This window comes from Ovis aries, chromosome 19 (genome assembly GCF_016772045.2).
Source record: "Ovis aries strain OAR_USU_Benz2616 breed Rambouillet chromosome 19, ARS-UI_Ramb_v3.0, whole genome shotgun sequence".
NCBI lineage: Eukaryota > Metazoa > Chordata > Mammalia > Artiodactyla > Bovidae > Ovis > Ovis aries.
This window is the reverse complement of record NC_056072.1, coordinates 56,981,094-57,005,548: the sequence shown is the minus strand read 5'-3', so window position 1 is coordinate 57,005,548 and position 24,455 is coordinate 56,981,094. Positions and strand designations below refer to the sequence as shown.

General features: G+C 43.0%; 1 protein-coding gene across 3 annotated transcripts in view; it reads left to right on the top strand.

The window, feature by feature from the left end:
• Positions 1-2,610: 2,610 nt before the first annotated feature.
• Positions 2,611-24,455, top strand: part of SYN2 (synapsin II) — a 216,305-nt gene continuing 194,460 nt past the window's right edge. For all 3 annotated transcript variants that reach the window (XR_009597470.1, XM_060402683.1, XM_015102478.4), the window contains exon 1: positions 2,611-3,160. Coding sequence is in view for 2 of the 3 variants with exons in the window: in XM_060402683.1 (XP_060258666.1) it covers positions 2,775-3,160 (386 nt within the window). In the remaining variant the exon portion in view is untranslated. The remainder of the gene's footprint in view (positions 3,161-24,455) is intronic.

The window sequence follows — 24,455 nt, the reverse complement described above, 5'->3', positions numbered from 1 at the left end:
ATGAAAAGAAATATAATCCACTCATCCACACACACCCAAAAAAAGTGATGCAGTGTCTGAAATCCCATCATGAGAGACTCATGCCTTTGAAAAGTTTCCCCTCACTTTCTAAAACAGTACTTCTAGGAAGGACAATATCTTAATCAAAGTTTATTTACCTAACATATTAGTGACTTACTAGTTTTATTCTCCATGGAGAAGGAAATGGCAACCCACTCCAGTGTTCTTGCCTGGAGAATCCCAGGGATGGTGGAGCCTGGTGGTGGGCTGCCATCTATGGGGTCGCACAGAGTCGGCCACGACTGAAGCGACTTAGCAGCAGTTTAATTCTTCAACAGACTCAAGAACTAAGTTGGGTACAGTTGGATTGTTAAACAGCAGAGTCCTTGCTATGTATCAGGCAGTGTGCTTGATGCTGGAGTCCAAAGATGACCACGACCCAACCCTATCCTTGAGATGCTTATATTCTAGTCACCAGAATATTTTGTTATCATTTCTTCAGGGACTCTGATGAATCCAAGCACAGGCAATGAAGCACAGCCCAATGTGGGGACTGAGGAAAGGCTTCCTGGAGGAGTCATCAAGGCGCATTCCTCCAGGACTTCCCTGTCTGCAAGCTTTCTCCACTTCTCTGCTGGTAAACTCTTACAGCTGCCTCGAGACCCATCACAAATGCCACCTCCTCTGAGAAGCCATCCCCAAGCCTCACAGGCAGAATGAATCCCTTGTATTACAGTGTTTCTCACAGCTTATTGTGGCGATTGATCCTCCTGACTCTTTCCTCTAGCGCACATGGACGATGAACTCACAAACAGGGGCCACTTTCTAATCACGTCATTAGGGAGATGGGTGAAAGTCGCTCAGTCGTGTCTGACTCTTTGCTACCCTTTGCGACCCCATGGACTATACTGTCCATGGAATTCTCCAGGCCAGAATACTGGAGTGGGTAGCCTATCCCTTCTCCAGCAGATCTTCCCAACCCAGGAATCAAACCCAGGTCTTCCACATTGCAGGAGGATTCTTTACCAGCTGAGCTATCAGGAAAGCCAGGGAGGAGATGGGAGGACCGCTGTATTACTACAGTTGACTGAAGACCTCTCGGGTATCACTGGGTCTCTGGCTCAGGGCTAGACTGTGCATCTCCAGCTCCCAAGCTGAGTGCCAGCTGGGATGTAGGAAGCAAGGGCTGCCTGCCAACATTAGCACCAAGCTGCTCAGTGATTCCATTCAGTCCAGCATATACTTAACTTACTGAGCACTGAGTTCCAATAAGAATAAGAATCCGGCCACCACTCCTAGAATACTTACTGTGTGCCAGGTGCTTTACATACATGATCTCACTGGCTCTGTGTAACGCTTTTGTAAAGTGTGATCCCCTTTTACTAGCTGAGGAAAATAGGCTGGGAGGTCTGGTTTTGCCAAAGGTCACACATCACTCAGAGTGGTCTGAATGTAAAGTGTATCTGCCTGCTCCAATTCAATGTGGAGATTAAGTATATCTCCTGAGAGGTGAAAACAAAGGTCTGGGGGCGGGGGGCATACAAGATTTAGGGAACGTCCATGGGAAGGCCCTTATCAGAAGAACTTCATGGAGGTCAAGGCAGATCTGGCCAATAAATGAACTGGAAAAAAGACATCTATCTTAAATAGGAAACTTTCTTAGTACAACACAGGATGTACCAATACCTGTTAGCAAGGAGAGAGAAGGGGTGGGGGAGTCTTAGATGTCTCACTTTGGGGGGCTCCTCCTGGGGGAGGGGCATCTCCAGCCTCTTACCTTTCCTCTCTCTTATGGAAGAAAAGGAAGAGAGGATACGTGCTCGGGGGTGAGGCATCTCTAAGGAGCAGGTGCTGAAAGTGCATCTCACACACCCTTCTAAGACAGAAGGCCTGTCCCCCACCCCCTTACTCCTCAAAGTGGAGATGACCCTTGGCTTCCTCACAAGGTCTTGTCACCTTAGGGTGTGTGTTGGGGGGTGACTTTCTCTCCCAGCATTGAGCAAGGGATTCTCACCATAGGGTGTGTGTGTGTGTGTGTGTGTGTGTGTTACTGGGGGCGATTATTCCTTTCTCCTTCATCTGGGGGTTGGGGAGATGGCACTTTTTCCCTGCTTTGGGAAAGGAGGTAGTTCTTTTTTTCCTCATTCTCGCCTGTGTGTGTGTGTGTGTGTGTGTGTGTGTGTGTGCATATGCGTGTCCGCGCGCGAGAGAGGAATGGCTCCTCTCTCACCTCAGGGTGGGGAAGCTGACATTTCTCTTTGCTCCCAATGGGGACAGTTTCCCTCGCCTCCATCTCGGGTGGGACACGGTTCTTTTCTCCCCCAGTCAAAAAAGGGGTAGTGGCTCTCGGCTCCCCTTACCCACTTCTTGGGGAGCAGGACTGGCTTCCACGCCCTCCCCACAGAGCCGCGCCCAGGTCGCAGGAGCCCTGGCACTCCGCGGACCTCGAGTCCCCAGACCCCGCAGACCCGAGGCTCCCGGCCCGCGGCACTGGCTGCGAGTCGGGGGCGGTGCCGGCTCTGCGGAGAGGGGCGTGGCGATCCGTGGCCCCGCCCCCGGCCCCGCCCGCTCCCTGGCGCTGAGCCTCGCGCCGCCCCGCCCGCCCGGCCCAGTCCTCCGCGGCTGTCTGCTGGGCTCGCGCGCCGCGGACTGAGCTTGGGCAACCTCAGCCGCCTCAGCCGCCTCAGCCGCCTCAGCCCCTCGCCGCCGCCTGCGTCTCGCCCTCTGCGCCGCCCGGCCCCGCCGCCCCGCGCGCCCCCAAGCCTCTCAGCCAGATGATGAACTTCCTGCGGCGCCGGCTGTCGGACAGCAGCTTCATCGCCAACCTGCCCAATGGCTACATGACCGACCTGCAGCGGCCGGAGCCCCAGCAGCCGCCGCCGCCGCCCCCCGGCCCGGGCGCGGCCTCGGCCTCGTCGGCGCCCCCGGCCGCCTCACCCGGCCCCGAGCGGAGGCCGCCGCCCGCCCAGGCGCCCGCGCCGCAGCCCGCGCCGCAGCCGACCCCGGCGCCGTCGGTGGGCAGCAGCTTCTTCAGCTCGCTGTCCCAGGCGGTGAAGCAGACCGCAGCCTCGGCGGGCCTGGTGGACGCGCCCGCGCCCGCGCCCGCGGCCGCCAGGAAGGCCAAGGTGCTGCTGGTCGTCGACGAGCCGCACACCGACTGGTAGGTGCCCGGCCGCCGCCGCTGCCGCCCGGGGCTCCGGGCTGGGGGCGCGCGGGCCGCGCGGAAGCTGCTCCGGGGCCCAGGGAGGTGTCACAGCGACGCAAACCAGGGTCGGGGGTCCCGCAGTGAGGACAGGTCCTGCGAGCGCGCGCGCGGAGGGGGCGGGGGAGGCACTGATCGGCCTCGAAAGGTGAAGTCTGAGGTGAGCCCCTCAGTTGTCTCAAATCCCTCGTAATATGCTGGAGCTACTTTATCCAATAGAGAAGAGTCGTAAGATGTAGTGGTTTTTCTTTTCCTCTTCTTTCTGAGGGGTCGCGGAGGGGACAGACTTTTCTGCCTGTATACGTCAAAAGCTGAGGTGAAAAAGGTCCCAAAGCCCCGGAGGGACATTTAAGGCCAATAAAATGGGTTCTGCTTTATGAAGCCGGACGGTGGGGGGCGAGTAAGGAATTAAAATAGGTATTTTGAGGGGCGGGGTGGTGAGGTGGAGAGGGCAAAGGTAATTTTTCACCTGGTCGGTTGAAGGCTGATGTCAGTATTGACATTAAGGTTGACCACAGATGTGGGAGCCCAGGTGTACACCGACCTATACAGCATGGGGAAGTCGTTTTAGAATAGTACGATTCTTGTATTTTGTGCAGCCCCAGGTGTGTGAGAGTGTGTGTGTGTGTGTGTGTGTGTGTGTGTGTGTGTGTTTGTTTGGGTCGGGATATGTGGCTTAATAAAATCTTTTTTGAAAGGGGGTATGAGTTTTGGGGTGGAAGTGACGGTGGCTTTTTCCAGTCGAAAGGATGATGACCGAGGTAAAATATTGTGGATCATTAAAGGATCACAAATAAAAAGAGATCTGCCTTAATGCAGTAGATGGGGAACTTAAAAATTTTTTTCTTCTTGTTTTATTCTTTTCTATTTTTTAAAAGGGATATTCCAACCTGGAATGGTGAAGGTTGGGGGACTATGTGACCTCTAGTTGATAAAAGCATGAATGAGGTCTGTTTAAGACAAATTCATTAAAAGAAGTTCCAATTTATGGAGGAGGAAATTGACCCAGGGGCGCATGGTTGGGGTGGGAGGTGATAGTGGAATTGACTGGTGAAGGGCTTGAAGAAATGAAAAGGTGAGGGAAAGGGGTTGCTTTTTCTTCTGGACCTTGGAAAGGGTTTCGTTTTGTTTTTGTTTTTTTTTGGGGGGGGGGGAAGGGGGGCTTGTTTGTTGGTGGTTTTTCCTTTCCTCACTAGAGTTGGGGTTGGAGACTAGACCTAAGTCTTTCCTCCCAAGAGGCAAATAGATCTCTTGTCAAATTTTTACCACCAAACTGAGGCTTAGAGAAAGTAAGTAATGTGTTCACATTCAAATGGTAGGACTAGAATTTGAGCTTAGGCCTATTTGACTCCATTATTGCCACTCCGTTATATTACCTCTTATTATTATTTTATTATTAGTAATATTAATAATTAGCTCCCTCTAGGGGCTAGACAGTGTACCCACCTTACAGGGAACTAGACTCTAATTTGAGAAACAAAACGAAAACATAAAACAGTTAACAAAAAGGAATCTAGAATAATTAGTTGAGACTAGTGTTTCAGGCATTCAGTAGATGTAATGATTAGTGAGAGTTATTGGAGAAAACTTCGCAAAGGATGAGTCCTGAAGAAAGGCCAGGAAAAGGAGGGGAGAAACGAGAAAGAAATCAGTGCTTCATTTTTTATGCAAGAATCTGATCCTTCAATACACGCTTCTGCTCTCCTACCCTGTTGAAGGCATTTGTTTTGGGTCTAATTACCAGTTAGGTACAAGTAGGAAGATACTCATTTGTATGGGTATGTGTTTATAACTGCTTCAGTGGCTTGAGATTTGAAACTCTCCTTGGGTAGTGTTATTCTCTAGGAAGACTACCTGCCTGGCATGACCACAAAATTTACCTTACCCTGGAGACTAGACTTCTGATGAAAGTAATAGAGGCCATTTTCCTATGGCCTGACTCCTAACTGTTTTCTCTGAAGTAATAATGTTGATTTATTAAAACTCATAAACCCAGTTTGAGTCTAGTGCTTGACAACAGTTCTGTGCTTCTGTGTTTCTGTGCTTAACAGCAGTTCTCAGACTTGCAGAGTCTGTCTTCTTTTAAGGTGTCTATGTTTGTTAAAAACTTCTCAGTTAAATATTGCTGAGCGGTTTCATTGAAAAGTTTCTATGAGTTAAGAAGCAGATGCTTGTTTATGACAAGCTCAGTGACTTTAAAAGGTGTTTTTTGCGCTAAAGGTTGATTTTAGTAAATTTGTCTCACAGTTTAAGCTACCTACATAGTATTCTGTGAGCAGGTGTCATACATGCCTGGTATTATTTTCTTGGTGCTTGAATAGGAAGTCAAAGTATAGCCTCCCAGTAAAATTTAAGAATTTTGGTCCCATTTGAATTATGGAGTTTTAACAAGTGTTTCAATAATTGGAAATCTAAAGGGGGGCTTAAAATAGTCAGCCTTGTTACACAGCCGATTCTTCTGAATTTCTGTAGCATAATTGTGGGCAATGGAATTTGGGGATCTTATCACTAACCAGGTTGATGGGAAAATTGGAGGGTGTTTCTCTCTTTTTTTTTAATGCTTGAAATGTGTTTTCATTGGGTGCCTGAGGCCTTGAGATTAATTGCACATTAAAGAATCATTGAAAAATGTTTCTGTTCTACTAAAAAGTGATATCAAGCTCATTATATACCTTCTTAGTTAATTATTACTATAATTATATATAATAATCATTTATTTTAAAATTACTATTATATAATAATAGCTGTATTAATATATAATAATATATATGTATATTGTGTGTGTATATACATGCACACACACACACATGCCTGAAAATGTGTGTCTTCTTTCATAGTTTGTACCTGAATTTGAAGTCCAGTTAAGATTGCATTTTAATGACCTTTGAGCTTAAACAAGGAACAAGCATCCAAATGTATATATTATTTTTTCTGTGTATTATATTCTCACTGGTTATGAGGTAAGTTTTCTCTCAGATTCTTCCCTGCCTCTGTTCCTGTGAGCCTAATTCCAGTGGCTAGGTGCTTTTTCAACATCAAATGTCTCAGTGTTTGAATTTGAAAATCAGGATGGTTCTAGGGATTATCTAGAGTATCTAGAGACTGTAGATTGGTAAATCCACAGATGTTTATTGAACACCTCTGTATAGGGTATATATGCTAAGAAAAATGAGACATAGTACCTCTCTACTAAGATCTATCTGTCTGGGCGAATAGACAAGATAAATACATTTTTAAAAGTTTCCAGAAACTTCCCCTCCTATTAGAACTATGGTCCTTGGATCAACAGAGTTGGCATCAATAGGAGCTTTTCTTTTCTTTTCTTTTCTTTTCTTTTATTAAGGGATCATTTTACTACCTCGATGGACATGGGTTTGGGTAGACTCCAATGGACTCGATGACAGGGAGGCCTGCCGTGCTGCAATTCACGGGGTCACAAAGAGCTGGACACGACTGAGCGACTGAACTGAACTGAACTTACTACCTTTACTACCTCTACTTTTGTCTTTGTTGTTGTTTTCAATTTTTTAAATTATGAAAGTATGATAACGCATTTAAAAGGAGACTTCGAAAATACAGGTTACATATAGTTCCACTATGTATTACAATTATTTTTTTAAGTAGATAAATGTAAGATTTTAGTTGAAGTTTCAGTATCAAACACTCAAAAATTAATAGAATGAATATACAGAGAAACAGAAGGATATAGTAGACCTGAAAAGCACTATGAACCAATTCAACATAATTAGATGTATACAATTTTTACACAACAACAGAATTTGTAGGAACTTACAATTTCTATGTAAGTTCCCATAGACTGTAAACTGGGAGACACTGGAACATATCCACGGACACAAAACAAGGTGCAAAAGTTTCATGGTCTAAACGTATTAAAATCATATGGAGTCTGTTCTCTTATCACTATGGAATTATGTTAGAAATCAATATCAAAAGATATTTAAAAATAATCCACATATTTTCAAGCACAACTTAGCCATCAAATGTCTCAATAAAAGACTGAAAAAAATAGAGGGTAATTGCAGAGAAGAAAGCAGTTAAATGAGAAATTAATATCAAAATGAGAAATTAGTATTAAAGATACTTTAAACAAAATCCCATGTATTTGGAAATTAAATGTCTACTTTTAAATGATGGGTGTACCTAAGAAGCCATAACAAGGAAAATTAGAAACAATTTGCAATATAATAAAAATGAAGAGAGAATTTATCAGAATTTGTTGCATGCAACTGAAGCTGCTCAAAGCAATTGAATGCAATATGGAGTCTTGAATAGGGTATGAAAACAAATAATAGACACTAGTGACTTCACGTTCACTTTTCACTTTCACGCATTAGAGAAGGAAATGGCAACCCACTCAGTGTTCTTGCCTGGAGAATCCCAGGGATGGGGGAGCCTGGTTGGCTGCCGTCCATGGGGTCGCACAGAGTCGGACATGACTGAAGCCACTTAGCAGCAGCAGCAGCAGCATTAAATTTTGTGAAATTTGAACAAAATGTGTACTTGAGTTAATAATACTGTATCACTTTTTAATTTCCTGGATTTTTAAATTTTTTTTACAGCATAGTATTTCTTTATATTCTCAGAATTGGATTGGAAGTTTGAAGCCTCATTTGAATTTTTTTTCAATCAGTAAGATAATAAATTTTCTTTACTTTTATCAGTAATACTAAATGCCAAAATACATAGAACTATATCAAAGTTTTATGTGAATATAAATTAGAAATCTAGCATTCTATTCACACTAAGTAAAATAAGTGGAATCAAAATGTCATAAATTGTTTTAGCTAGGCAAAAATTCATAAATTTTCTAAAATATATATGTTATACATTATATAGGCTTCCCTGATGGCTCAGATGGTAAAGAACCCACCTGGCAATGCAGGAGACATAGAGACATGGACTTGATCCCTGGGTCAGGAAGATGCCCTGGAGAAGGAAATGGCAACCCACTCCAGAAGCCTCACAGGCTACAGTCTCTGGAGTTGCAGAGTTGTACACGACTAAGCGACTAAGACACACACTCACACACATGCCTTATATATACATACACACACACACACACACACACACACAGTACCTCTACTTTTAATATACTTTCGGCATTAGAACTTGCTTATTCTTTAATACACAGCAATATTAATTAAAAGGCACAAATAGACAATGGTTAGGCAATGAACTTGTCTAAAGACTGATGGGCACAGACCCTTCTTAAGCAGGAGCTTTTTGAACTACAGATTATTAGGTCCCACTTGACACCCACAGAATCATAATTTGCATTTGAATAAGCCCTCCAGGTGATTCACAAGCACATTAAATTTAGGATGCACTGAATTAAAGGTTATGTGATTAGTGCTAAAGGTGTGGTAAAGCACCAACTCCGATCCTTTTTTGAGCCACTGCTGTATGTCGTGTGGTGCCACGTTCTTTACAAATATCATTTAATCTCTACCACAACGATGTATTGTATTGTGGATGTTTGAAAGAGGGAGAGATGGATGTGGACTAGAATGGAAATAGTGAGGTTTGAACTGAGCTTTAAAGAATTTAAATCAAAAGAGACAAATTGGCTCAGTCCAGACGGTGGGTGTCATAAGCAAAGTGCACTGGTAGAAAAGAGGGAGACCACCATGAGACCAACTTGGTGTGTGATCTGGGAAGTGTGTGTTTCCATTCTTCTCTGGTCGGTCTTTGGGCATTTCATTAAGAATAGGGGAATTCAAAGTACAGTAGCCTGGACCAGTGCTTTTGTGTAGTTCGAGAGAAATATATGAATTAAAACTTGGGGTGGGAGGCTCAAGTGAGGTCTGAGGCTTCTCTCAGCCAAATGTTATATCAATATGTCCTGTTTCTAATACAAACATACTGATTCCATAGGGTTTTGTTGTTCATAGCAACAGTAGCCTATAGCTTAAAATCCTAGGTTGTTAGAGCTGGTGTATCATCCAGATTATTTTATAAATGAGGGAAATGTGGATCTGAAGAGGCAAAGTGGCTTGTTCAAGTTTACTGAGAACTAGGATCTAGAACTTCTAAGTCTTCCTTATAAGCCCAAAGAAATGGAATGGTTTGCCCAAGGTCAAATAAGAAGTTAGTGAGAGAATGGAGACCAGAATTCTCATCTTCTGACTCTTTAATTATCGGTAGATTCCTTAAATTTAACCCCTTTGCTCTGTGAAAATTCTGTTGTGTCTGCTTCTTTTAAGGAGCTATTGTGAAGTTGTGAATGCTTCAAAAAGAACCACTTGAGCATAATATTGCACTGTATCTCCACCAATAATTTCACTATCTTATTTGAGTTATTGTTGTTTCAGCAAAGGTCATTGTAGAATGATTGAAGGAGACTCTTAGAGCCTACTCATCAAACTCCAATAGTATAATAAAGTTAGTAGGACTGTAGTATTAGGATGACCTTGCTCCCAGGGATGCATTTTTACCTGTGTCCCTGTCTGCCTAAGACTGTTTACTGTCTTTCTGTACCCAAATTCAGAATGGAGGCCAAAATAGCAAGTTTCCCAGAATCTCATACCTTCCCCTCAGATTTATAAAAGAGTTAACTGGGATATGTTCAGTTCACTTGAGCGTCTAAACACAAGCCAGGTGCTGGGAATATAAGATTAAGTTGGGCATAGGCCTTGTCCACTGAGATCTTCCAGTCCAGAAGGGGAGAGGACAGACATCTAAATAGGATTTTAGTATAGCATGGTAATTAGTATGCATAAGATGCTGTAGGAACACAGAAGAATAATGTTGTGGTTAGAGGTGTTTGTACCACTACTTGTTAAAAATGTGCCGCTATTGAGCCTGATGGAGAAGGAAATGGCACCCAGCTCCAGTACTTTTGCCTGGGAAATCCCATGGACAGAGGAGCCTGGCAGGCTACAGTCCTTGGAGCTGCAAAGAGTCAGACACGACTGAGTGACTAAGCAGCACTGAGACTCTGCTCTAGAACCCGGAAACCATGACTACTGGAGTCCTAGGGCCTGCGCTCAGCAGCGAGAGAAGCCACCACAGTGAGGATCCTGTGCACCGCCACTGGAGAGTAGCCCCCCACTCAGTGCAACTAGAGAACAGCCCAAGCACCAATGAAGACCCAGCACAGCCAGTAAAGACATAAATAAAAACTTGTTTTAAAACATGTGCCACTGTGTATTCTTAGCTAAACCACTTTGAGTCTTTGGAGTTTGATTCTCTCAGTTCAGTTCAGTTGCTCAGTCATGTCCAACTCTTTGCGACCCCATGAATCGCAGCATGCCAGGCCTCCCTGTCTTGAACTCACGTCCATTGAGTCAGTGATGCCATCCAGCCATCTCATCCTTGGTTGTCCCCTTCTCCTCCTGCCCCCAATCCCTCCCAGCATCAGAATCTTTTCCAGTGAGTCAACTCTTCGCATCAGGTGGCCAAAGTACTGGAGTTTCAGCTTCAGCATCATTCCCTCCAAAGAAATCCCAGGGCTGATCTCCTTCAGAATGGACTGGCTGGATCTCCTTGCAGTCCAAGGGACTCTCAAGAGTCTTCTCCAACACCACAGTTCAAAAGCATCAATTCTTTGGCACTCAGCTTTCTTCACAGTCCAACTCTCACATCCATGCATGACCACTGGAAAAACCATAGCCTTGAAGAGATGGACCCCTGTTGAGAAAGTAATGTCTCTGCTTTTCAATATGCTATCTAGGTTGGTTATAACTTTTCTTCCAAGGAGTAAGCGTCTTTTAATTTCATGGCTGCAGTCACCATCTGCAGTGATTTTGGAGCCCCCCAAAATAAAGTCTGACACTGTTTCCACTGTTTCCCCATCTATTTCCCATGAAGTGATGGGACCAGATGCCACGATCTTCGTTTTCTGAATGTTGAGCTTTAAGCCAACTTTTTCACTCTCCTCTTTCACTTTCATCAAGAGGCTTTTTAGTTCCTCTTCGCTTTCTGCCATAAGAGTGGTGTCATCTGCATATCTGAGGTTATTGTTATTTCTCCCGGCAATCTTGATTCCAGCTTGTGCTTCTTCCAGCCCAGCGTTTCTCATGATGTACTCTGCATAGAAGTTAAATAAGCAGGGTGACAACATACAGCCTTGATGTACTCCTTTTCCTATTTGGAACCAGTCTGTTGTTCCATGTCCAGTTCTAAGTGTTGCCTCCTGACCTGCATATAGGTTTTTCAAGAGGCAGGTCAGGTGGTCTGGTATTCCCATCTCTTTCAGAATTTTCCACAGTTTATTGTGATCCACACAGTCAAAGGCTTTGGCATAGTCAATAAAGCATAAATAGATGTTTTTCTGGAACTCTTGCTTTTTCCATGATCCAGTGGATGTTGGCAATTGGAACTCTGGTTCCTCTGCCTTTTCTAAAACCAGCTTGAACATCTGGAAGTTCATGGTTCACGTATTGCTGAAGCCTGGCTTGGAGAATTTTGAGCATTACTTTGATTCTCTAAACCCTGTCAAATGAGAGCACGGGCACAGACATTCTCTAAGATCTTTTACAGCACTACGTTAGTTCCATGTTATCGTTTTTATGCGTTTTTCTTTCAAAGGCTGTGGCTCTATGATTTGTTCTATGTGGTAATGCTTGCAAACTTTTGAAAGAGGAGGCATGGGTCAGTGTATGGCTCACATGTCCTTGGATGAAAAGCTCATCTTCAAGTACTCACCCTTCAGTACCCCTTTCTTACAGCATTGCTACCATGTCGTATACACCCCCAAAAGGGGTTGGTCCTGTAATGCCCACTGTGTATGTTTCCTCCTCAATAGTGGGGACTTGTGGTTGAATTTCTCTCTCCCTGACAGATGGAAGAACATTTGAATACATATGTTGAAGTGTTGGCCAACTGCGTTTATTTCTTGATCCCTGCTGGGTGCGCTGTGTTGCATAGTTTGCACACCATCTTCATCCCCATTGTCTCATTTTATCTTCATGATGATGAACAAACAGGCTCATAAAAGTAGTTGCTTGTCAAATATTAAATAGCTATTCAGCTCTCCAGGTCGCCGTTTTTTGGTGTGCATGAACACCCCATGCTTGCTCTTCCTCCTTCCTTTCTGGAGAACAGCTATTGTGCTCTCTGCCTCTTCTGCTCTCTCAGCCTGGGCATGAAGATGTCTTTCTTTTTTCTTTCTGTCCGTCTAGTCAAGGCTATGGTTTTACCAGTGGTCATGTATGGATGTGAGAGTTGGACTGTGAAGAAAGCTGAGTGCCAAAGAATTGATGCTTTTGAAGTGTGGTGTTGGACAAGACTCTTGAGAGTCCCTTGGACTGCAAGGAGATCCAACCAGTCCATTCTGAAGGAGATCAGCCCTGGGATTTCTTTGGAGGGAATGATGCTGAAGCTGAAACTCCAGTACTTTGGCCACCTGATGCGAAGAGTTGACTCATTGGAAAAGACTCTGATGCTGGGAGGGATTGGGGGCAGGAGGAGAAGGGGACGACAGAGGATGAGATGGCTGGATGGCATCACTGACTTGATGGATGTAAGTCTGAGTGAACTCCAGGAGTTGGTGATGGACAGAGAGGCCTGGCGTGCTGCAATTCATGGGGTTGCAAAGAGTCGGACACGACTGAGTGACTGAACTGAACTGAAGACCTTTCTTCCATTCTACTCCTCCCAAGTCCAGCTTTAATCCATTTCCAGGACATTGTGTGTATCTAGTTCTCTTTTAGGGGACCTATCAACTTTATGAAGTAACTTGAGCCTGATTTAATCCTACAAAAGGAGGCTTGGGCTTTGTGGGAGTAAACTGGAAATCCCCTCTCTCTATTGTGGACTTGAATCCTTGGAGGGGCCCTAATATTAATAATAACACAGCTTAAGACTGTGGTTTCTTTTATACCTCCAAGTTTTAGTGATACAGAATGAATCTTCTGTCGTCAGACCCTGTGATGTGCTTCTTGGGACACCTATGGATATGATTCCCTCTTCAGTCCTATCACATCCTGAGGCATAGCTGATGATGAGAATTTAAGTTCTGTAGAGTTCTATGTTTACTAACATTTTAATTCCTAGGGAAAAGGACAGCAATGAAAGATTGATCTGCTAATCAATTAGTGAAGAGCTGATAACTCCAGTTTGTTAGTTTCCATGAATACTACAAAATAAGTGAAAAACTTGGAATTAGATAAATTATATAATGCGTGCTTTCACTTTTGAGAACTTGTACAGAATCTTAGGGAAGACAAAATTAGCATTGTATAGTGGAAAGATCATTGCAAACGTTTAAAATATCTGGATTCAGTCTCTCCTCTGCCATGTAACGGTTTGTTTCACCACAGGCAGTTTAACTACTGAAGCCTCCTTTTCTATTACAGAAATTAAGGATTAGAGCTAAATCATTTATCTTCAGAGTCCTTTAGAAACTTGATTTCTAAAGGTGAGATTGTTTGATGGTATAAAGAGTTGTTCAGAGAAGGAAGAAATCACTGTGGGCTGGTAAAGTCACAAAATATGTCACAGAAGGGCTAGGTCTGAGCTGGGCTTTGAAGGCTGAGTGAGATTTATATTCATAAGGAAGGAGAGAGGCATTACAGTTAAAAGGAAGAGAAAGCAAAATTACAACAGCAGTAATGCGTAAAATGTGTGTAAGAAAACTCTTAGGCTGCTCAGCATACACGCTTCAGGACAGGGAAGAGAGGAAGGGAGGTTTGGAGAAGCGGGGTGATGTGATGACAGGAGAAACGATAATAATATCTAATGTATTGGGTATACAATGTGATAGGGCTTCTTTTATACAAAAAGTTATTTTTGAGATGGCTTATTTGTAGGGACACTTTATACTTGGAGGACTGTCACATCTATGTCCCATTTAATCCTCCATACAGTAGTATTTGGGCTTTCCAGGTGGTGCTATATATGTGTATGTGTACATATGGAGCTTCTCAGGTGCTCAGTGGTAAAGAACCCCCTGCCAGTGCGAGAAATGCAGGCTCGATCCCTGGGTTGGGAAGATCTCCTGGAGAAGGAAATGACACCCCACTCCAGTATTCTTGCCTGGGAAATCCCAGGTACAGAGGAGCCTGGCGGGCTATGATCTGTGGGGTTGCAGAGTCAGACGTGACTTAGTGACTAAACAGCAGTAGCTTATGCACATCTGCTATTTATTTATTATTTCTGATTGCACTGTGGGTCATGCAGGAGCTTAGTTTCCCAGCCAGGCATTAAACCCATGCCCCCTGCATTGGGAGCACAGAATCTTAACCTCTGGACCACCAGGGAAATCTCAAGGTGTTCTAAGTAAATGTATTAACTCATTTACCAAGTTATGAAACAGATTACTGTTGTTAACCTAATTTTACAAATGAGGAAACTCATGGTGAATTTGAGATTTGAACCCAGGTAGTTCAACTCTTGAGACTATGTTCTGTAATCACTTGATAACAATGTTCCAAATTTCTCCTTGGCACCAAACATGTTGGTGTTTCTTTTCCTCAGTGTCACAGACATGTGTTTTATGTTGAGCAATGTCTTGTTCTCTGTGAACTTCAGTTTCAACTATAAAGAGGAAATAAAGTATATTTCAAAGGATTCTTGTGAGAATCAGTTGATGTAAGCTCTCAAAAATGCTTAATGTGACTAGGACCTGGGAAATGTTCAATAAATGTTTCATCATGACAAGCAGATTTTCACAGCAGCTTTGAGGCAGCAGCTTACATATGAGTATTTATAGGAGCCTTCGAGTCAAGTAAAATCATTTGTAGACAGGTTTCTATAACACTAAAAATAATTTTGAAAAATAGGACAAACCTAAATGAATATTCCTTCATTTTGGTTGGAGTAGTTTGTTGCACATAGTTGAGAAAACACTGATTACTAATGTTTTGAAACAGTCTTGGGGTAAGTTGTTTTTGAGATGGCTCAGTTGTAGAAATTATACTTTGAGGACTCTCACATCCATTGTCTCATTTAATCCTCCATACAGTAGTCTTTGGGCTTCTCAGACAGCATTAGTGGTAAAGAACTCACCTGTCAGTTCAGGAGACGTAAGAGACACAGGTTTGATCCCTGGGTCAGGAAGATCCCCTGGAAGAGGGCACGGCTACTCACTCTAGTATTCTTGCCTGGTGAATCCCATGGACAGAGGAGCCTGGAGGATTAGCATCCTTGGGGTTGCAAAGAGCTGGTTGGACACAACTGAGGCAACTTAGCATGCGTTCATGATAGTATGTGTGGGGCAGTAATTAATGTTATTTTAGTTTACCTATGAAGGAATTAAGGTGGGAAGGTTACCCAAAGTCAAATAGCCAGGAAGTGATACAGTCAGGACTACCACCCAGGTCTCTGTCTTTGGATCTTGTGTATTTTTCTGTGGGCTTCCTAGACTGAGTTGCAGGTGCCACAGAACTAGCTGGTTAACTAATTTAGTTAGAAACTTGTTTTAAATGAACAATATTATTAGTTATTCCAGCCATTTGTTAAACTTTCTTTGCCATGAGTATTTAGATTAATGATTTCCCTTTAGTGCTACCTTGGGGTTCTCTTGCAGAAACTGTTATATTTGACTCAAAAAACCAGTGAACAGTGCCATGAAAGATGGTCACAGGAAGGTTGGGGCCGGGATTCATCTTCTCTGGTGAAGTTGGAGCCAAAAGACCTCAAGAAGCACCATGATGTTCTGGACAGCTTTGGAGATTTGTAGTCAGTAGGTCTGGGTTTGATTTAGCCATAGCAAGCTGCTATTCTCTGAGTCTCAGTTTCCTCATCCTTAAAACTGGAGTCATAAAACCTGCTCTGCTTCCTTCATAGGATTGTCCTGCGGACAGATTTCAAACAGTAACATCCACGACAGATTTAAATATATGCATATTGAAACTGTAGCAACAGGTGGGACTAAGAGTAATATGGGGAAGAATTCCACACTTAATTTCCTTCTAAGTATTGTCATGGGATTCCCAGGTGGCCAAGAGGTAAAGAATCCACCTGCCAGTGCAGGAGGCACATGAGACATAGGTTTGATCCCTAAGTCAGGAAGATCCCCTAGAGAAGGAAACAGCAACCCACTCCAGCATTCTTGCTTGGAGAATCCCATGGACAGAGGAGCCTGGTGAATTACTGTCCATGGGTGTGGAAACAGTTGAACATGACTGAGTGACTGAGCACACACACACAAGTATTGTCGTGGGAAATTTTTCTATTTAATTAGGAGTAAGAATTTAGGGGGAAAATAGTTTTTTCGCAAGTGTCAGGGCTGCTGATTCTAGTGGGAACTGTGGAAACGGTTAATTCTGTTTCTCCATGTTTCTGCACCTTCCCCCTCCACTGATGCCTTTCATTCTTTGTCCATGGCCTCCTGCGACCTAGGACCCATTTCAGAGGTGAACATGTTTTCTAAAACAAATTTGGGAATGAGGTCTTGTTTTTCAGTAAGAAGATAGTCTGAGAGAGGTTTAGATGCTGACATATGGAAATTGGGGGGAAATCTGGGGCTTCCCTCGTGGCTCAGATGGTAAAGAATCTGCCTGCAATGCAGGAGACCCAGGTTCAGTCCCTGGGTCGGGAAGATCCCCTGAAGGAGGGCATGGCAACCCACTCTAGTGTTCTTGCCTGGAGAGTCCCATGGACAGAGGAGCCTGGCAGGCTACAGTCCATGGGTCACAAAGAGTAGGGCATGACTGAGCGACCAACACATTTTGGAGGTTGAAGACAATGGTGGTTGCTGATAGGAACCTCTTTGAAATCCAGAGATTCCTGGCCAAGTTGTTGTTGGCTTCCTTATTTCTGAGCTTTTCATTTTCAGCAGACTGAGTTAATCTTTGTTCAGTATGAGTTGTTAGTGGCTATTGACAATCCCTTTTTACAGGTTTTTGCATTTTCCTAGAAGGAGCTGGAAAATAGAAAAATCTTCTGTAACCCTAAGTAATAAACAGTGCAATTTTAGCATTAAGATAGGAGGAAAACGAGAATCATACTTTATTGCCACCTACTCACATGGAAAGTCTACTCCTTAAAAGAAAAAATTATCATGACTTGGCAAAGAGGGGTGAGATCAATTTTCCTGTAGCCCCTGGATGACTTACACAGTCAGATCAGGCTGAAAAATGCACTGACCTTAACTTTCACCCTGGAAGGAAATTGTAGCATTTGTGATTCTGTAATAAGGCCTATGTTTAAGTAAAAATGTATAACGTACTGCATACTTCATCTTGCATGTATCGTCTCATTTAATTGTCACCTTTACCTTGTGAGGTAAGTTGGTATGGTTGCCTATTTTGATTAGGAAGCCAGTGCTCAGAAAGAGTGTGGTTTATTCAAAGTTACAACATGAAACAAGTAGAGCTGTATCTAAAATCTAGATTCTTCTTTCTCCACACTCTTCTCTCCTTGCTTAGTGTCCCTTTCTCCACACAGCTAAACTTTCTGAGCTCTGCATTAGTCAGTTACGATGCTCTTGCCTCAAAGCACCAAGGACGGATGAAAGATTGCCTAAGCTGAAAAGAGTCTGTATGGTTTGTGACAGGTGCTGCGTAGGTTGGTTGAAAAATAACTTAAAGATTGTCTCCTTTCCCTACGTGTTTTTTGTTAATGCTTATAATACTCTGATGACTTAGAGTCCTTCTGGTGCCTCTGATATATTTCAGACTGCTTTTAAGTTGTCAGGAAAGATTGTTCACTCCAGAGCTCAATTCCTTTAAAGCTTCTTATTTTCCTTTTGTATCTGGAAATTTATTTTTTAACCAAAGCTACACCCACTCTTCCTCACCTCAGTTCCAGCTGGAGTCATATGTAAAGTTCTGCGAGTCAAGAGCAGCGAGTTTGGAGGCAAAGAATATGAAGCTCCTGTCCCTTCTGACTCTTCCTTTTCCCGAATATGCGAAGCATCCTGCTTCTGTGTCCACTTAGCAGAACCCTGTGCCTTTCTCTAGACCCATCAACAGCAAAGGTCTGGGCAGTGGCCTTGAGGGAAATGAGAGTTTCCAGACATTCTTCAGTGAGATTATTTGGTTTTCCCCATTGTTAGAGCTTAAAAACAGGCATAGAGACCACCCTTTTGTTTGTTTGGTTTTGGCCTTGTGCTTTCGGGATCTTAGATTTCCCAGAAAATCTCCACAGTGAAAGCATGAAGCCCAAACCACTGGACCACCATGAATTCCCACCTTGTCTTCGTTTTTAATTACCCACTTCTTCACCCCTTCTTGGGGATTAGTTTGAGGTTTCCCGTTTATCTCATTAATTATTTCATGAAATAAGGAACTAGTGCTATAATGCTGAACACAAGAGACATTGTCTTGTCTTCATAAAGCTTATAGTTTATTTGGGAAAGTAGTCAATTAAACAAGCATTGTAATAAAGTATGCATATCAACACGATTAAGCGAAGTTTTAAATAGAACATGTTTCTATCATAATTTCACCATAGCAATAGAGCAGCTGTTATATTTTTATATTCTCTTCCAATATTTGTTTAAATACAAGCGTATTTTTACAGAATTGTGATTGTTATTTAGCAGTAATTTCATATTTTGTTTTTCTACTTATAAATAATTTTATATATTACATAGTCTTAATAATTATATATATTTTAAGAACTGTTGTATCATAAATTACTCAATTCTGTTTCTATTAGAGAACTGTGTTGACTTCCAATTTTTCAACATTATTACATAGTAATACCACAGGCATTTTCATTTTTCAGGAAATGAACTATTCGATTGAATATTATAATACGACTCAGCATTGGATCTCTTGGCTCAAATCTCAATGTAAAACACAGCTAGTTGCCAGAATTAATGCGAACTGCAGGACAGACTGATCACTGATACTTTGAGTGCCCCTGGGGGCCTGGGGCTATGCCTTGTGAGTGTTGCTGAAAAAAAACAAAAGATTATGATCATATAAGTAGCTCTTGGTAGATATTGCCATATTGTTTCCTATAAAAGGTTTTTCCAGTTTGCAGTCCATCAACTATATTCACCTCACTTTTCTGCACACAGTATTACCCTTTTAAGTGTTAATAGATATGCAAGCAGTATTTGAATATTTTATCAAATATTTCTGTGAGTACAGATGAGTTGAATGTTTTCCCTAATGTTTGTTGATAAATATGTGAAACAACTGCTCTGGGATTTTTGGCATTTTACTGGTTGATTTACTAATTTGATGGTTTGATTTTGAACGGGACGTTCATTGTCAATGAGGCGGAATGGATGACAGTGGTAGAATGTCTGCTGGGGATTTGCTTTAATTTGACAAAAAACTTCTGTGATTGTAGCGTTAAGAGTCAGATTCTTTGAGCTAGAATCAGTACTCTGTGTAGAACCGACACCTGTGGGGTCTACAGTGGACTGTGAGCTCCTTCAAGGCAAGAGTCATGTTTTATTCTTTGCCTCAGCATTTAACAGCCTAGCCAATATGAGGCCTCAAAAAAAAAAATTGTTGAAGGAATATGAATTTCCTGGGATCGTCTCCTTCTCTGAATATCATTCTCACATCTTTACCATTTAAAATTCATTCTTTGGATTTCAAAGACTTTCTAATCTTGGACGCCTCTAGGAATTTATGAATACCTGTAGGAGGGTGAGTGTGGTGGTCTCAGGAACATATTGGAGATTATAACCACAATACAAGAGCAACACTCTGTAGAGGTGGAATGAAAAATGGATACTCAGTGATGCACGTGTGGAGAGGGAGTGAGAGAGATGCTGAGAAGAGTAGTAGGTAGTTGTCAGGAATAAACCTCATTTATTGTAGAGAATCCCAGGAATGTGAGAACAGGAAGGTAACGTTAGTGATAACCTGAACTTTGGTGTCCATATAATAAATGCAGATGAGAATATTTACTTTCCAGGTTTTTTTGCAACTTTATTTAAATAAAGTAGGTTATAAAAGTGCTTTGTAAACTCTGAAGTGCTATGTGAATAAAAACTCATTGTTATCATCACCATCATGTAGGAAACCAAGGAGTAGAGGGATAAAGTTACTTCTATCTTTATGCCAGGAGCTAGATTTCATCTTCATATTTTACAGTCAGTCTTTATCATTTGAAGATAAAATGGAAATTTCTAAAGTATTATTCCTTCCGACCTCCCCCCCACCCTGCCCCACCCCATTATAATAGTGAGGAAGAATGGAGGATGAGGTTGGGTAACTCTAGGGACTAAATAGACTTTGTTAAGCTTTTTGTCAAATGCTTTTGACCAAATGATTAGTTTCTCTTTGCCCAAGTCCTTTTCCTAGAGCATGAAGCATAGCAAAAGAGGAGGATAAAACAACCTGACATGGCTTTGTTCAGAGGTGGTAAGTGATTTGATCGAGGCAGTGGGTTCAGATGTAGAGGAATCATGAGCCGATCCTGGATTAGTAGATTAGGATCCAGCAAGGAGAACCTTGAATACAAAGCTTAGACATGGGCAGTAGAGAACAGTGAAAGTTGTGAAACAGGAGAGTGATTGAATTAGTGCTGTGGTTAGGAAGGTTTATCTGGGATGCCCGCTTAGTTGCTCAGTCATGTCTGACTCTTTGTGGCCCCATGGACTGTAGCCTGCCAGGCTCCTCTGTCCATAGGATTTTCCAGGCAAAAATACTGGAGTGAGTTGCCATTTCCTACTCCAGGGGATCTTCCCAACCCAGGGATCAAACCCGCATCTCTTGTGTCTCCTGCATTAGCAGGCAGATTCTTCACTGCTGTGCCACCTGGGAAGCCCGTTTATCTGGCGATGGTGTAGAAAACGGGGAGGAGGAAGAACTCGGGCAGGGCTGGAGGCCGATTCAGTGCATGCTTTGGCTGTCCGTCTGTGAGACACCGAAGGCTTCTAAGAGGACCGTGGGAGTGGAAAAGAAGGGGTCAGCACAGGATGTCAGAGAGGGCAGCCCCCAGCTGGAGGAACCCGGAGGCGTTATCTCCTTTCATCTGTTATGTCTCCCAGAGGTTTGTTTCCCTGTAAACTTTTTAAAAAATTGAAGTATGAAACTGGAGCCAATTATACAGAGTGAAGTAAGCCAGAAAGAAAAACACCAATATAGTATACTAACACATATATATGGAATTTAGAAAGATGGTAATGATGACCCTGTATGCAAGACAGCAAAAGAGACACAGATGTATAGAACAGACTTTTGGACTCTGTGGAAGAGGGAGAGGGTGGGATGACTTGGGAGAATGGCACTGAAACATGTATACTATCATGTAAGAAATGAATCGCCAGTCTAGGTTCAATACAGGATACAGGATGCTTGGGGCTGGTACACTGGGATGACCCAGAGAGATGATATGGGGAGAGAGGTAGGAGGGGGGTTCAGGATTGGGAACTCATGTACACCGTGGCGGATTCATGTCAATGTATGGCAAAACCAATACAGTATTATAAAGTAAAATAAAAACAAGTAATAAAAAAATAAAAAATTGAAGTATAAAAGTGCATGAATAGTAGTAGTTCAGTGAGTTTTTACAAAGTATGAAGTCTGAGCCAAGTTAAATATACAACATAACCAGCACCCTCTAAGCCTCTATAGGCCCCAGTCCTGGCTCAGACAGAAAAGAATCTGCCTGCAGTGTGGGAGACCTGGGTTCAGTCCCTGGATTGGGACGATGCCCTGGAGAAGGGAATGGTAACCCACTCCAGTATTCTTGCCTGGAGAATTCCATGGACAGAAGAGCCTGGTGGGCTACAGTTCACAGGGTCACAAAGAGGCAGACATGACTGAGTGACTAACACTTTCACTTTCAAGCCTCTATAACCCCTTCAGTCATTACTTCTCCCTTCCCAACAGGTAACCACTGTTTTGGCTCCCTTCACTATATGTTAATATTGCCTGGTTTTGAGCTTTCTATGAATAGAATCAGGTGGTACTAACTCTGTTTTGTCTGGCTTCTTTTGTTTGACATTATGTTTTTGAGATTGTTCTGTTTTCTGGTATGGAACATTAGTTCATTCTTTTTCAGTGCTCATTTGTATTTCATTGTATGAATATATCACAATTTATTTATCCATTCTGCTATTGATGGACACATAAGTTGTTCCCAGTTTGAGGCTGAATAATGAATTTATTCAAATTATGAATCATATTGCTATGAGAAATTCCTTTGCATGTCTTCTGATAAATGTAAGCTCCTGTTTCCTACCCAAGAGCGTAATCTGCTGGGTTACAGGGCATATGCAAGTTCACCTTTAGTAGCTACTACCAAATAGTTTAGCGTTTTACAGAGTTTACTGGTTTACACTGCTTTTAGCAGTATGTCAGAGTCCCTCACCAATTCCTGTGTCTTGGTCAGCTTGGGATGCTGCAGTACATACCATAGGCTGTTTTAATGAGCAGTTACTTCTTTCTCACAGTTATGAGGCTGAAAGTCCCAGATCAGGTTGCCAGCATGATCAAGTTCTGTTGAAAGTCCTCTTCTTGGCTTGTTGATGCCACCTGCTTGCTTTATCTTCACATGGTAGAGAGACAGCTCTGATCTCATCAACTCCTGATGAGGGCACCAATTCTATCACAGGGTCTCCACTCTTATAAATTCATCTAAACTTCCCCAAACGCCTCACTTCCAAATACCATCACACTGGGGATTGGGGCTTAACATAGGGATCGTGGCAAGGGACACAAACATTCAGTCCATAATAACTCAGCATTGTAATATTTTAAGGGGTTTCCCAGGTGGTGCTAGTGGTAAAGAACCTGCCTGACAGTGTAAGAGATGTAAGAGATGTGGGTTCAATTCCGGGGTCAGGAAGATATAGTGGAGGAGGGCTTGGCAACTCACTCCAGTGTTCTTGCCTGGAGAATCCCATGGACAAAGGAGCCTGGTGGTTTACAGCCCATGGGGTCGCAGGGAGTTGTAACAACTGAAGCGACTTAACACTCATGCACGTAGTATTTTAAATGTCAGAGGCTCTTAAATTATAAGAAACTTGAACAGAGAGGGCTGAGTCTAGCATAAAGGAAGAAAGGGACTGCAGTCCTCCCTTTGCATCCTCAGGGGATTGGTTCCAGAACCCCTTCCCCCACAAATCTATGAATACTCAACTCCCTTGTTTACTAATGGTGAAGTATCCCAGGGACGGGGGAGCCTGGTAGGCTGCCATCTATGGGGTCACACTGAGTCGGACATGACTGAAGCGACTTAGCAGCAGCAGCAGCAGCATTTTCCGTACAAACTATGCTCATCCTCTTGTATACCTTAAATCATCTCTAGATTACTTATAATACCTTGAATACTGGAGTGGGTTGCCATGCCATTCTCCAGAGGATCTTCCCAACCCAGGGACTGAACCTGGGTCTCCTACATTGCAGGTAGATTTTTTGCCACATCTGAGCTACCAGGGAAGTCCAATATAATGTAAATGCTATGTACATAGCTGTTGCATGGCAAATTCAAATTTTGCTTTTTGGGGGGGAACTTTCTGGAATTTTTTTCCGAAATGTTTTTGAACCCCAGCTGTTTGAATCTGTGGATACAGTATCTCAGGTACAGAGAGCCGACTTTGCCGGTTATTGAAGGCCTGCCACATACCAGATACTGCCTCAATGCTTTTACTTACATTGTCTCATTTAATCAAGATAATTCACATGTACACTGTGAGCTCAGTGTTATTGCATTGATGTTTCAGGCCAGAAAACAGATTCACAGGTCAGGCAGCTCGTAATTACTTCCAGAATCCAACCTAGATCTGCTTGAATCCAAACAGTCACATCACATAAAACTGCAGTTTGTCAGTGAGGCGTTTTCCGTTTTTTGGTGCATAAAGGGGGTTCTTGCTGATGACCCTGAAGTCCCCTTGTATACATAGTCCCCTTCTGAGACTTCGACTTAGCTGACCTTGTAAACAGCAGCCTCCCAACCAGGCACCCCCCTGCCTTGTGCCCTCTCTGCTTCCCCACTGAAGCTCTTAGCAGCCAGTCATTAAGACCATCTCAGGGTAGTTATTATCCTGACACGTCCTCCAGCTAGCAGGATGATGGAAGAAGCTCCATGGAATTTTTAATGCTAGCCAAGCCTCTTACTTCTCTCTCTCACCAGTTTTCTTCATGTAGCTTTCCCCTCCCATGACTAGGAAGACGGACATGACGTATAATAGAAAGAGCTAGAAGGCAGGAGACCTAGTACAAAGTACTAATACTGCTGAAGACTAATACTGACCCTAATACTAAATTGTATGCTCTTGAATGTCACCTGCTCTTGATCCAGGTTTCCTAATTTATTAGAAATGAAATTGGATTGTGGTTGGTGGTTACATGGGTCATCCTCAGAGGCTTACTATGGGAAGACTCAAGCAGAAGATACTTTGAATTCTCTGTATATGATTGTAAACAGAGCA